At 46.0% G+C, this 14,967-nt stretch overlaps 1 protein-coding gene across 2 annotated transcripts in view; it reads left to right on the top strand.

The window, feature by feature from the left end:
• The window catches only part of LOC119971145 (calcium-transporting ATPase type 2C member 2-like), a 138,242-nt gene extending 129,844 nt beyond the window's left edge, over window positions 1–8,398 (top strand). For both annotated transcript variants that reach the window (XM_038806318.1, XM_038806317.1), the window contains 4 exons: window positions 1,034–1,181; window positions 2,304–2,399; window positions 6,063–6,204; window positions 7,094–8,398. In XM_038806318.1, the coding sequence (XP_038662246.1) occupies window positions 1,034–1,181; window positions 2,304–2,399; window positions 6,063–6,204; window positions 7,094–7,215 (508 nt within the window). In that variant the 3' untranslated portion in view covers window positions 7,216–8,398. The remainder of the gene's footprint in view (window positions 1–1,033; window positions 1,182–2,303; window positions 2,400–6,062; window positions 6,205–7,093) is intronic.
• The last annotated feature ends 6,569 nt before the right edge of the window (window positions 8,399–14,967 follow it).

Below are 14,967 nucleotides of genomic sequence, written 5' to 3'. Positions count from 1 at the left end.
CTTTGCAAACAATATAGCATAAGGTACTTTCATTTGAATTGAGCCCCGAGTATTTTCTGTGCTGAATACAAAAAACTGACAGGGACAAGAAACCTGCAATGTTATTTTTTAATTTTTCGAAGAACCCTTTTAATTTAAGAGTCAAGAACATGTGAGGTGAATTTTCATCCCCTCTTGACTGGATAGTAATCTATGGAATTAAGGTATTAGATTTGAAATTGGGCATCCTCACTAGTTTACTGCCCAAGAAATGAAATGGAAAATTTACCCCATTCTGTTTGCATTACTCAGTACTAAAGTTTTACTGCAGGTGAATAGTTCTTTGGAACTATTAGGTTATGCAGTGGTCTGGCGTGAAAGTGCAATAGCTCTGCCAAGTCTAATCTGACATCAGTCAACAATAGCCAAGCCTTTCAAGTTGGTTGTTGTACAAGTTTAAGATTATCTTACATCTACTAGGATCGGAGTTAACTTTTCTGGCCATACACGTTGCTGCACAAATTAAGTCTTCCACTAGAAACAAAAGGAAAGGGCGGCACACAGGGGGAGAGGTTGGCACTGCTGCCTCATGGCACCGAAGACCCGGATCCAATCCCGGCCCCGGGTCACTGACCGTATGGAGTTTGCACATTCTCCCCATATCTGTGCGGGTCTCACCCCGACAACCCAAAAAGATGTGCAGGGTAGGTGGATTGGCCATGCTAAATTTCCCCTTAATTGGGAAAAAAAATAATTGGGTACTCTAAATTCATATTAAAAAAAGAAACTGTAGGAAACAGCTTAACGAGACGAGGGAGGTGTTCTTTGTATGTAACTTTCCAACGATTGTATTAACAGTTCTTGTATCTGAAGCGTTTTAGCAGGTTTTTTGTCACAATTGCCTGACTGCAATCGTTGCTGTAGATATAATCGGAACGCAGTACTAATACAACAATTTTAAAAATTAGCAATTCCAGTAAATCAAAAGACATTCTGCTACTGGTTAAATGATTGGAAGATTGATCATTTTTTTTCCCTACTCTTCTTTCTGTAGCTTGGGTGTTGAGCCAGTCGATAAAGATGTCATTAACCGGCCTCCAAGAAGTGTCAAGGACTCTATCATGAATAAGGGCCTAATTATTAAAATATTATTTTCGGCTATTATCATTATCAGTGGTACCCTCTTTGTTTACTGGAAAGAGGTGTGTATAATTTATAAACTTCAATAGCTGATCTCTTCAGCGCTAATCGATTCTCAAATAAATCATTTGTGTACATGCATGAGCAGCATATGTGGAAACGTTCTTTAGGCAGTAGATTATTCAGATTGCACAAACGCAGACAGACTTAGAAAATAGTGAAATAGTGCTTCTTTGTTCCAGAAAAAATTTGTTCCCATCCAGCACTGAATACGATAAGTGTTCCTATTGATTTTCCATGGACAAGGAGGAGCATCCTAAATGTCTTGGTTCCCCCAAGACCTTTTCATAGTCCATTCTTGGAGCAGTATCCAGCAATTCCTTATTAAATCCTTAATTTTCTTTTTCAAATAATTTCTTGGCAGCTGCAGCACTGAGAGACATCCCGCTATTCAATGGCACTTAACCCTTTTTTTTAGGCCTCTGAGAGTTTCTGCATGCTGAGGCCGCATTTAGTTGGTTTCCTGCTGGTGAGCTGATCTCGCCTACAGGAACGGCTGTTCTCCGATCAAGGGGCCATTTTGATCGGCAATCCTAATCGCTTTCCCCCAACCCCCCACTTATTTTAGGCGCCCCCCTCCACTGCTTTATCGACTCCCTCCCCCCTCACCCACTAACCTTGCCGAGGCCCCTGCCAGTGCCAACCTGCCACCCTGGCAGTGTCAGTGTGGCACTGTCAGGGTGATGCCAGGCTGGCAGTGCTAAGGTGTTCAGTTGCCAAAGGGAGTGCCAGGGGTACCAGTTTTCCCTGCGCCCCTGGCGAGATCTTGCAGCGCAGCTGTTGAGTCAACCGGCATCTGGGTACTTAAATATGGCTCATTTAAACATGCAGATCTGGATCGTGCCCAGCGGGGGCAAAATCCAGATGGCGCCGGGTGGAACAAGTTGGGTGAAGCACAGTCGGCCCGGCATGGAGCCCGATTTGGAGCTCTTGTGCAATTCACCGATGCAGATCCGGGCGCAACGGGTCGCTGAATCTCGTGGATAGGCTATTTATCCTGTTTCAAATATCTGCAAATTTCTTCCATTATTTTAATCATAAACTGCTTGTCTTTGGAGATAATTGATTCATCAGTAGTTTTATTTCTTACGATAGCTTAAAATTCATCATTTTATTTAAAATAGCTTCCGGACGGGAAGATTTCCTCCAGGACCACAACCATGACGTTTACTTGCTTTGTCTTCTTTGATATGTTCAACGCTTTAAGTTGTCGCTCTCAGGTACAAAATACTAACTTTTTTAGAATGCCCTAGTGTGAAGGGATTGTGTTACTTGTCATAATATCCACTCATGTATATAATGAGATGCAGACAGGCAGTGATTGACACACAGGATGACCAATGAACACACAACACAGAACAACCAATCACCAGACAGGCCACCACCACTGTAAAGCCCACAGGGCATTAAGACTCCCTCTCTCTCAGGACCCAGACACTGAGACAGCCAGAGTGCACAAGTTAGTGAGCGCTATTGCCATGTGGTAGCTAGTAAGTCTGGTCAAGCCAGTAAGAGGTCATCAGTTGGATTAGTAGAGTGTCAACCCACAGCTGAATATGTACAGCAGTCCAGAGTTAAATAAAACAGTGTTGGATCATCTCCTGTGTCAGACGTTTGTTTCTAGCTTCCCTGCGTCCAGTTGCAGTCAACATCGAACCAACCTGCCAAACACATAATTACTTTTGGAAAATGAGGCAAACTGCAAATTACAGGTGTTTATTCGCTGTAACCTGTTTTGATATATGTTTGTAATAAAATGTTAGAATCCATGCAAATTTCAAGAAAATTATATAATTTGCACTTGTAACAATCCCAGTCGATATAATTGGTTGGGAAGATCCCAGCACAAAGCCCTGACTCAAAAGATCATGGTTCTGTTCACTTAACTCCAGATGTTTTGAACATTTCTCTAGTTTCCTTAACTATCTGGACATTAGAGTTCCGGTGTCTGTTTTCTCAACCATTACTCCATAGTATGGCCAATTAGCGGCCTAAAACCTAAAAGCTTCTCAACCTTGCAAGGCCCAAATTTCTAAGCAATTGGTTAAGTTCCAACAGTGTTTATATTGTGCTCAGAGAGGGCTACGGTGTGAAGAATAAATAAAACGAGACAGGTCAGTTGCCCGCCTCCACTCCCAGCATCCTCCACACCTGTTCAGGGGTGACCTTGCCTGAATCCATGGAACTCAGTATGGATCCTGTAATTTGCCCATAGTGGATACTGAGTGAGCTGGCAAGGTGTGTGTAACGGTAATGGAGGTAGCTGGGGGAATGGTTGGCATGGTCGGTATGAGGGACACTATGTTGGCAGAGGGACACAGAATGTCATGGACGTATGAGGGGCAATGGAGTGGGAAGAATGTGGGTTAGAGGGGCATGAGGGCCTTGGGGTGGACAAAAGAGGATACATTGGAATGCAGGGTGGATGGGTCAGGTATGAGGCAGAATGGGTTGGCATGGATGGGGCATGGGCAAGTGCGGGTGTGAGGAGAAGGTGAGGGCCAGAGGGTTGTTCTCAGCATTTATTGGGGTGAAATAAAGTTGGGTTCATGTTTTCCATTACACAATTTATTTCTTTAAAAACTCTCATTCCTGAAAACCTGTTACTGCATTTACATTCTTTCAACTGCATTATCCCTTCTAACAACACACATTTCATTCAATTGCATTATATCTTATTAAAAGAAAATTGAAATTCATAGTCCCAATTCTAACAGTCCAGAACCACTTAGAGCTATCCATCAAACTGAAATGCTGATTACTGCGATAACGGACAGTTGTGAAATCAGCCATGCAGAAATACAGTAATGGAAACTATTAGACTTACACAATAGAGTGAAATAGAAAGCAGTCTTTTTTAACAATGAAAATCATTTTTCTCAAAAGTGTTAAAGGGCAGGAGTTTTAATTTTTTTTGTTAGTTCCCATTGGCTGTTCATTTTGACCCTTTTGACAGTTATTTTTGACAGCTCCAGTGACATTTACAGTTCCAATAAGTTTACGCACATTCATGTCTACTTTGAGAAATCCCAAAGGCCACCTGTCATCCCCAAACAGCACCCGGCTTCCCCCAAAGGTGTCCCAGGACCATATACAAAGGCTACCTTGGGCGCGATTCTCCAACCCCCACGCCGGATGGGAGAATCGCAGGAGTGCCGGGCTGTTCCCGCCACGCCGCCCTGGCACCCGCACACGATTCTCCCACCCCCCCAAAATGGCGTGCCGCGTTTCACGACAGGCCGACATGCCCAATCCGACATGTTCACGCTGGTGCCGCCCACAACTGGTCGCTACCAGCGTGAACAGCGCGCGAACGCTGCGTGTGCGGCCTGTGGGGGGAGGGAGGATCGAGCACCAGGGGGGTGCTCAGTAGGGGTCTGGCTCGCGATTAGTGCCCAGCGATCGGCGGGCGGGCGTCTCTAAAGGACGCACTCTTTTCCTCCGCTGCCCCGCAAGATCAATCCTCCATGTCTTGCGGGGCGCCTGCGGGGAGGATGCCAACTGCGCATGCGCGGGTTGGCGCCGGCCAACCTGCGCATGCGCGAGTGATGTCATCTAAGCGCTGCCGGCTGCGTCATTTACGCGGCACCGCTTTGATACGGCGCCAAGGCCCGATGCGCGTAATTGACGCGGTGCCGCTCCTAGCCCCCTGGGCGTGGGAGAATAGGGGGCGAGGAGCGGCCTCTGACGCCGGAGTGAAACACTCCGGTTTTCACTCCGTCGTCGGAATTTTGTCTCCCGTTGGGAGAATTTCGCCCCTTATCTCTCCAAAAAATATCCTAGCTATCCAAACAAATCCATAAAGTTCATACCTCCTCCAATCAGACCTAATCTGTGCATGTCAGATTCCCGACACCTCTCACTCCAAAGTCAAATATGAATGGTATCAGCTGCCAATTTCTATGGGCAGTTGATTCCATGAGATTCACATGACAAACTCCAACCTGGGGCTTTTGTACTATGCAAAAATTATAGCTGCCAGGCTTGCAGCTGGGACTTTGGAATTTGTGCCTTTTCTGCCATTTTTGAAATTACACAGATGCTCTTGAAATCCAGCCAAGCATTCATAATGGCTACAGCTGTTATAAAAAAATCCAGCTACATTTTCTAAAACTGACAAGTTCATTTCCATTTTAAAGCATACTTCTGTCACTCAATGAAAGGAAGCAGGATCAGAAATTGTTTTCAATTTTCAAAAGCAGAGGTTTTTTAACAGCCAGAGTTGTCCTTCGATTTAAATCAGAGCACAAAATAGGTCATCAGACCTCACTAGATGTTTTTTTTTAATTCAACGCATTATGGCACTTTCTCCAATGGCAAGTAACTGTAATACATGGTAACACTTTTTCCACGTAAGGATCAATTACGTTTGTTGATCCCCATGATGAATCACTACATTGGAAACACATCTACATTATAATGTAGCATCTACTAATGACATTTAAAGGTGTCAAACCATTTAGCCCTTACCTTTTAAAGTATTCCTAACCCCTCAACAGGTTTCCCATAGTGGCCACAAGCTCTCCAAGAATGTGCGTTCATTCTTTTCCCAAACCCACGCCAGCACACGAAAAATGTGTGTGGGGGGGGGGGGGGGGGAATACAGTTTTCTTGTGGCTCTCAAAACGTGGATCCTGACCTCTGAAGGTGTCTGTGTGCCTTTTGAACCCAAGGCCTTCCCTACCACAAAATCACCACAAAAACTGCTGCAGAGGTGCGAAGGCAGAGGGAAACTGTTTTTCCAGCAAAGAAACAATCTTCAGTATTTCGCAACCCAATGTGCATCTCCATTGAGAGATAGAAATGCCACCATATATTCCGGATGAGGCCACAATGTTATATCAAGGTTTAGTGTAACGCATACCTGTTCTTCCTTTTTCTAGACTAAATCAATATTCCAAATAGGTCTTTTCCGTAATCGTGTTTTCCTATACACCGTGCTTGGCTCACTTCTGGGACAAATGGCTGTCATCTATTTCCCACCTCTGCAGAAGATATTTCAAACAGAGAACCTCAGAGCACTTGGTATGTAACTAGAGACTTCTTAGTGATGCATTAAGCTTTTTGAATTATTTTCCAATGAAATTCTTACCTGTAGTGAAATTTGTTGGCAACTTTATATAGAATTTAATTATTTTAGTGATATATTTAGAGTTCAGGTGGTAGTGTTGATGCCATAGGTTGTAAATCCCGTCTTGTTGCATATGCTCACACGCATGATGGCCAGGATTCTCCAATCCCGCAGCCAGGTTCTGGCGCCAACCACTCCGGCATCAACGGTCCTCGATTATCAGGTATGCTCCCCTTCCTAGGGGGCTAGGTTGGCGCCGGAGTGGTCTCCGCAGCTGCAGCCGGCCCAGCACGGCCGGCGTGATTCCGCGCATGCGCTTGGGTTCCCATCTCCATGGCGGCCCCCAGGCAATATGGCAGAGCCCTACAGGCGCTCTGCACTGAGGAACATAGCCCCCCCCAACGGAACCAGCCTGCCCGCCAATCAGTAGGCCCCCATCGGGAGGCCCCGATCGCCGGCCAGGCTACCGTGGAGCCCCCCCCCCCCCCCCCCCGGGTTAGATTCTCCCCGCTCCCCCACCCGGCAGGCGCTCAGCCCATCGAGGTCCGGAGAATCGCAGGGGGCCCACCGTCAACGGCCTCCTACTGGCGGGGCGGCGATCCCGCTGGCGACGGAGAATCGGCGAGCCGGCGTCGGGGCGGCATGGGGAGATTCTCTCCCTCCCCCCCGCCCCCGATTCTCCAAACCGGTGCTGGGTCGGAGAATCACGGCCAATATCTTGCACCATATATAAGCAACATTAATAAAATCCTTTGATATGAAAGTACTGACCTCACTTTCTGAATTTAACAATCCAATTGTTCTTGAAATCTAAACATATCTGCGTTTTCCATTCCTTTACAGACTTGCTGTTCTTGATGGCCTTGGCCTCTTCGGTTTTCTTTGCATCAGAGATATTGAAGTTAATTGAGAGAACATGGTCTTCAGCCGCTCAAAGGGAAAGTGGAGTCACTTTAGCAGTTTGACAATATTGTTAGAAATTTAACTGTTTTGGCTGAACCAATGTTGATTGCACAACCACACTTTAACAGAACTATCAGCGGCTTTGTGAAATTTCATATTGGAGATAATGGAAGTTAAATTTTCTTTGTACATTGTGGGATTTCACCTCAGAAAAATAGTTATGTTTAGAATATGGCGAAGATCTTGAACAGAATGATTCCTTTCACCCAAATTTGCAAATTTTGAAGGCAAAGTTACATTCTTTAAAAGTGTTGCAATGGAGTTTGGATATGCAAAAAAACCTTGCAGCTCTAACAATGCCAATTCATTCTGTTTCTAATATTTGCATGGTTGAAATGCAGGATATTCAAGGTATAATGCAGTTGCAATGCAGAACAAGGCCAGCAGCACGGGTTCAATTCCCGTATCAGCCTCCCCAAACAGGTGCCGGAATGTGGCGACTAGGGGTTTTCACAGTAACTTCATTGAAGCCTACTTGTGACAATAAGCAATTATTATTATTATTGTATAACCATTCTTGCTTATGGCAATCTTTGTTAAGTATCATACATGTCTCCAGCTATATCTCAATCAAGGGATAATGGCTGATATTTATAGTTTGATTCTTTAAAGCAACAAAACATTATAACATGCTGAAATGGATTGGACATTCCATTAATTAGTCATCATCTTCAGTTGCCTTCATTGTATTAGCTCTGAATGGATGTGTACTGTCGATAAAATTGCTGACAACAGGCATGATAGAAGTGATCTATATGTTCCCTGTCCATGAAAAATTTCAAAAGAGTAGATATGTGTAAACAGCTTCAACTTTCGGAGACAGCAGTGGCAGATTCATTGCCTGTTTTGTGAGCATTGCACAAAAACTGATGGTAAAAAATTGATTTTAAGGCTAAACTGAGAAACTAGGAACACAATTCACAGCAAATGAAGAGTATTTTACAGACGTCAGGAAAACAAAGGTAGTTTTAAGGGAATTATATTTATATTGGTAAACATTAAAAATAAGCTTTAATTTTATGTGTGTTTCATGTTTCTGTGCCTGAAAGGGTAAAACGTATAGGTAGATTCATGCTAGAGAAAGGTGTTTGTATGTCAGGGTTGATTTCAATTCCAACTCTGCTCGGACAGGGCTATGGCGTGAAGAGTAATAAACCAGCAGTGGTTGCTTAGCAACTGGGAATGGGTAAGGCAGAGAAGCTTTTTAAGTTTTAATTAGGTAATTTTGTTGCAGTTGGAGATAGGTAGTAAGAGAGAAAGTAGCTCTCTGATGCAATTGATTTTAAAAGGCTAAAGAGGGAGCATTTCTCTCAGCCTTGCAAGAAGAAAATACACACGATAGAGAAATGGTTAAGAAAACAGATGCCGGAAATCTAAAGTCCAACTAGTTAAGGAAGCTACAGAATTGAAGAGATGTTTCCAAGAAGTCTGGAGTTAATTGAACAGAGGAAACTGGGAACCAGGACAGATTACTGTTCAGTAAAGTCACAGAGAGTTGGAAAGACATTGGATCGTGAAAGCCCAGAAAGATATCTGAAGTATCACAGAATCATAGAATTTACAGTGCAGGAGGCCATTTGGCCCATCGAGTCTGCACCGGCCCAAGGAAAGAGCACCCTACTTAATCCCACGCCTCCACCCTATCCCCGTAACCCCACCTAACCTTTTGGACACTAAGGGGCAATTTAGCGTGGCCAATCCACCTAACCTGCACATCTTTGGACTGTGGGAGGAAACCGGAGCACCCGGAGGAAACCCACGCTAAGGTATTTTAGAAATTATTACAGTTTAGAAGACATGATTTGAAATAATTGTGCAAATCTTGGTGGCTGGACCTCAGAGTTTGTATAAAAACTTTTAAGACAAAGGAAACCTGAAGGGCAAGGTGTAAAGCCTTGATGGAAGCAGTGGAGAGAAAGCATAATTAAAAAATTGACTTTTGAAAGCGTAATTTGAACTTGCTCATGTGGAATCCGGAGGTCAGGGAGACAAGGTGACTCATGGTATAAGAATCATCTGGGGGGGATTTTGAGGAGAAATCTACAGATATTCATTGTGTACAGAGAGGAATGTGTCTTACCACAGGCATCCTGTGTGCTTAAAAGGGACTTTGTGTGTTAATGAAACCATTATAATTTAAGATTTATTTTGTAATCTATGTTAATCTTAAAATCTGTGTAATTGTTAAGATAAAGGAGTATTGTATTCTAATCTACTTTTTTCAAATTTAATAAAAGAAAATGTTCTTGTTGTTCAAACTATTAGTGGTCCTGTGACTATGCTCCTCCATGTTTACAAAAAGCAGTAAAAGTTGCAGGGCGGGATTCTCTATCTAGCCAGCTGGCTAATGGAATTTCCCATTCTCCCACAGTGTCAAGTGCGCCATGACCTATTCCACCATCGGTCGAGGCTCTTCAGTATACAGTACAATGGTTAGCAATGCTGCCTCACGGTGCCAGGGACCCGGGTTCGATTGTGGTTTTAGGTGACTGTGTGGAGTTTGCACGTTCTCTCCGTGTCTGCATGGGTTTCTTCCAGGTGCTCTAGTTTCCTCTCACAGTCCAAAGATGCGCAGGTTGGTTGGATTGGTTATGCTGAACTGCCTCCTGTTGTCCAAAGATGTGTAGGTTGGTTGGATTGGTTATGCTGAACTGCCTCCTGTTGTCCAAAGATGTGCAGGTTGTTGGGGTTGCGGGGATGGGGCAGAGGAGTGGGCCCAGTTAGGGGGCTCGTTCGGAGACTCAATATGCTGAATGGTCTCCTTCTGCACAGTAAGGATTCTGTGGAATTCTATGGATAACCTGTCTGGCAAACACATGATTGCCCTCTACCTCAGTTTGTGGCATCTGAAATGGTGCCGTAAGCCATGGCAGCAGTAAGGGGTTGGGGTGGTTTGTCTTGTCCCCAGTCACCTAACCCTTGGGGGTTCCTCTCACCCATCTTCCCCAAGCAATGCAGGCACCACCGTTAGGAATCTTCCTGTTAATGAAGTGATCACTACAGGCCTGAGGAACATTGAAGCATTCACCTGCCAAATGCTTTATCCCTTGCTACTATGTGATTAATAGGTTACACATTCCCCATGAACGACTAGAACAAACCACACGCTCAAAATTTCAGGGGCTGAATTCTCCGCCGGCGAGATGCTCCGTTTTGCCAGCAGCCCGGGAGTTTCCCGATGGCGTGAGGCTGGCCCACAATGGGAAACCCCATTGACCAGCCGGCGAAACTCCCTGGGATGGGGGTGCGAGCGGAGCTATCCCCTGAGGCTCCCCTGCCACCTGGAACTGTCAGTCCTGGAGGCCCACTCTGGTATCGACCAGGGTCTGTATGCTGGCAGCCATGGAGCACAGTCGACCATCTCCCTCTGGGACTGCATCACATCACCCATTGACTGCGCCACCACCTCTGGACTTGTGTCACGTCAGCCAGTGAATGCGCCATCTCCCTCTGGGACTGGGCCACCTCGCCATGTATCTGGGCCACGTTGGCGAGCGCCTGGGAAATGCCACCGACGTTCTTAGCCATGGCCTGCTGTGACTGGGCCACGCTCAACATCACTGCTGCGATGTCCAGATGACACTGGGTCACGGTAACTTGTGAGGTGGCAACTCTGTCCTGGGTCTCAGCCAGTGTCTGCACAGAATGCCCCAGACCTTGGACATGCTGATCCATAGCCAAAACCGTCGCCCCCAATGCCTCCACCTTGGACGTGACTCATGTGGTGTTGTCTGGGTGGCACGGGTACCATTTGTCAATGTTCTCGGTTGATTATTCTTTTGTCTACTATGTACGTACTGTGTACGTTCCCTCAGCCGCAGAAAAATACTTTTTACTGTACTTCGGTACATGTGACAATAAATCAAATCAATGAATCAATGCAAGGCCGACACCACCTCCTGCTCCTGCACGTGGTTTGATTCCTCCAACTGCAACTGCAGGTACTGGATGTTCACCGACAACTCCTCACGTAGTCCCTGGCTCTGGACTATCGATGGGACTGTCCAGCCCAGAAGTCCGAAACCTGTCTGGGCGGCAGCGAGCCCCAGGGGATGGCCCGCCCTCCAACCATCCGCCCCCTCGGGGGTTCCTACCTCCGCCTGTTGTACTGGATCAGCTGTGTGGTGCGCTCCAGATAGTGTCGCAGCAGCCTCTTCACTAAAGTATCCACCAGAGTGTCTCTGGGATGGTGGAGGGTGTTGGAGAGAGCTGTGACGGGAAATCACTGTCACCCTCCAACCCGAGCTCCGGGGTGTCCTGCATCTCGTGTGGAGGGCTGACATCCGAGCTGCTCTCACCATCAGTGCTAGGCTCATGGGGGTGGTGCTCCGGCTGCGGCACTGGTTAGGGGCGGGGGACGCCAGATGGGCCCACCCCATCTCCAGCAGGTCCTGTAAGACACACAAGACGCATGCATGATTAGACTGCGAGCGGGGAGAGGGGGAGGGGCAGTGTGGGTGAGGGTGGTGTGGGGGTCAGAGTGGTGTGGGGGGGGGGGGGGGGGGAAGAGGTTGATACATGTGTCATGGGGAACCGCAACTCAGCAGGGTCTCACTTCCTTGCCTGCGGCTGTCCACCCTGGCGACTGTCCTTTCCTCCAGGCCACCGACTGACTACTTTTAGGATCCTCCGCTCTGCCATGGCAAGTCTGGCAGTCCCCCTCCAGTCGTCTCCCACACTGGCGGTTGTGTTGGGCAGGCTTATCCAGGGGGTGGGGTGCAAACCGAAAACGACAATGTTAAACAGTCCAACACATGCAGCCCAGGGGGTGGGTAGCTGGTGGCCTCAGTGGCCAGGGCACCCGGCCATGGTGGCCGGTATAGGTGTCGGCATGTGGTGCAGGGTGACGGTTTTCCTGCCCTCCCGGTTGTGGGGGGGTAGGGTTACGGTTATGTGGGACGGTGGTCAGTGCCAGGGGCACAGTGCTGCCTACTCACCCTGGCCGCCCTAAGGAGGTTGTGCTAGCCTGTCCACACGGTGTTGCCCACGGCCTCTGCCGCCTGCGCCCAGGCTGGGCTACAAGGTCATCCATCTCTCCTCCACCACGTCGAGGATGGTCTCCAGCTTGGCACCCTCCAAGCATGAGGCTGCGCGCCTTGCTGCCATCCTATTGGCTGGTGTGTGTGGGAAGTGAAGTGTGCATATGCGGCTGCAGCTTGTCAGCCTCTTGAGTGTCAATCGCTAAACCGGCGAATCCCACACCATTTCTCTTTGGAATCAATTGTGTTCCACGTGGCACCGGTGCTAGCCCCTTAACAGTAATGGAATTGGTCCAGGTGTGGCGCCAGTATTGCCGCCGTGGAACTCCATAAATTCTGCGTCAGCCTCAACACTCAAGAAACGTACAACCCCGCCCTTTATATTTAAAATTCGGCCAATTCTTTGGACTATTTGATTTTGTCCAGTTTAAGCTGCCGAGCACAAATCATGAGAAAACTTTAAGCCTCCATTCTCATTTCACAAAAGGAAATTAAGAGCTGTGGGTGACTTTGTGGAATTTGCATTTTCTCCACATATCTGCGCGAGTTTCCTCCGGGTGCTCCGGTTTCCTCCCACAGTCCAAAGAAGTGCAGGTTAGGTGGATTGGCCATGCTAAATTACCCCTCAGTGTGCCCAAAGGTGTGCGGGTTAGGTGAGGTTATGGGGTTACGGAGATAGGGCAGGGGAGTGGGTCCAGGGAGCGTGACCTTCCAGAGGGTCGGTGCAGACTCGATGGACCAAATAGTCTCCTTCTGCACTGTAGGAATTCTATGACTATTCTATGGTTTTCTCCATATCTGCTCTTCTATTTCTCTTAGATGTTAGGGGGCCTCTAGAACACTCCCAAGCAATGTGATTGTTCCTTTTTAGTTTCTAAGTTCTACCCATATGACTTCTAAGATGTCATCCCTCCTTACTGCTGTAATTGATTTCCTGATCAAAATTGCGACACCCTCTTCTCCTCACCGAAGGTGAAAACTGTAACATAATCATGTAAGGAGAAAACAATTAATAAAGTATATAGATTTCTGGGCTTTATTAAAAGGGGTGTAGAGTACAAGAGTGAGGAGGTTATGCTGAACTTTGAAGTAAAAAACTCACCACTATTCTTAGAATTCCTCCTATACCAAAAAGGGTCAATAAGACATTCTAAATGGTGAACAGAGATTCTCACTCTGACTCCTATGCAAACTTCAGTGGGTGCTATTTGGGTCAATCTATATTTTCAAGTTATCCCCTGGTATAACCCATATCTTCACAGAAGTTTTCATCTATTTACCACTTCTCAGCGACCCTGGGTCGCACGTTGCTAAGTAAGTAAAGTAGACTTTGTAATAACCACTGTTTCGGATTGTTCAAGGTACCTTTAATCTTAATTACTACTAGCACGACTATGTATTCATGTTGAGTGTGTTTTTAGCTCATCGAACTCCGATTACATTTTTTCCCTTTGTAATGTTCAAAAGTGCTTTGATCCTAGAAGAGTTCTGGGTCCTGTCACTTCTAAAGTTGCTTTATTACCAAATAGTGCCCGTAGCTTGTCAGAACTCTGACCTCGATTTGGGGTTAACCTGTGCTCCCGTGGACACGTCGTCTCCGGCTTCCCATATTCAACTGGTGCCAGCAGGATTTCACACCTAAACATTTGTCACCCAATTCAACTGAAGATCCTGGCAATTCTTTTTTAGCTGCTTACGAACATAATTAACTTCAAAAGGTGCGCAACATTGTTTTTCTTCATGTAACTAAAAGTTCAACCTGCTTTGACTTGAAAGTTTTACAGCTTGGGTAGTCACAAGCTGTTTTCTTAACGCCTGTTTGATAAAGGCTATCTGCATTTCAAAACCTTCTTTTGCAGCTGCTGTTAACCCTTCATGGGATGCTTCCCTACATTTTCTCATTTACCCTCAGGTCAGGTTTTGCCCGATATGTTTCAAATAAAATTTTTTCCCATTTTTACTTTACAACTGGTACAAGACACTAGTTCGACCTCAGCTGGAATATTCTGGGCAGTTCTGGGAGCCACATTATAGGAAGGATGTGAACGCACTGGAGAGAGTGCTGTTTATCTTAAAACAGAGTTCATCCTGTCCCTATGACTAATACTTTATTATGTTTAAGGAAGAAGTACCAGCCAGTCAGCAAATTATTAAAAATATAAGTAATGTTTTGGGTAATGTCCCCCCCATTCAAATTAACTAAGTGTTTTGTTTTATATTGCACCCCCCCCCATCCCCATTGACAAAATAGTCCTTCAATTCCAGAAAGCATAAGGAATAGGCACACATTTGAAATATAAGGAAAGTTCTCCTAATTTGAAGGAACAGTTAAATCTAATGCGACCTAATTATTAGGTGCTGTTGCTGATACAAGCAAACTATTAACAAGAAATTTTGTTCCTCATCAACACCCGCCCTGAACCTTTCCCTTAATCTTTCACCACGGGCATGTTGCTGACTCGTGAATTCCTGTTGAGCAGTGGATAGAGCATAATGAGGAAAACAAAGGGAAACTGTAGATATCCCAACAGCCGCAGACATGACATTTAAAGAGATTCTCCCTAATAAAAAGCTAACCCGAGTTGACATAGTCTAGGCTACGGGGAAATTCTTGAATTCATGATCAAGGAAAGATAGGACTGCCAGATCATACCAGTAAAAGAGAGGCATCATTAAAAATCTATAAAAGCTTCATGCAATAACATTCAGGTCATTTTTAACGGGGTGGCATGGGCTCTTGGCTTGGGCCCTTCAACACTTGGCACGGATACAGTC

The sequence above is a fragment of the Scyliorhinus canicula genome, chromosome 9, assembly GCF_902713615.1.
Source record: "Scyliorhinus canicula chromosome 9, sScyCan1.1, whole genome shotgun sequence".
Lineage (NCBI taxonomy): Eukaryota > Metazoa > Chordata > Chondrichthyes > Carcharhiniformes > Scyliorhinidae > Scyliorhinus > Scyliorhinus canicula.
Note: the sequence above shows the minus strand (reverse complement) of the source record. Positions and strands in the feature narration are given on the sequence as shown.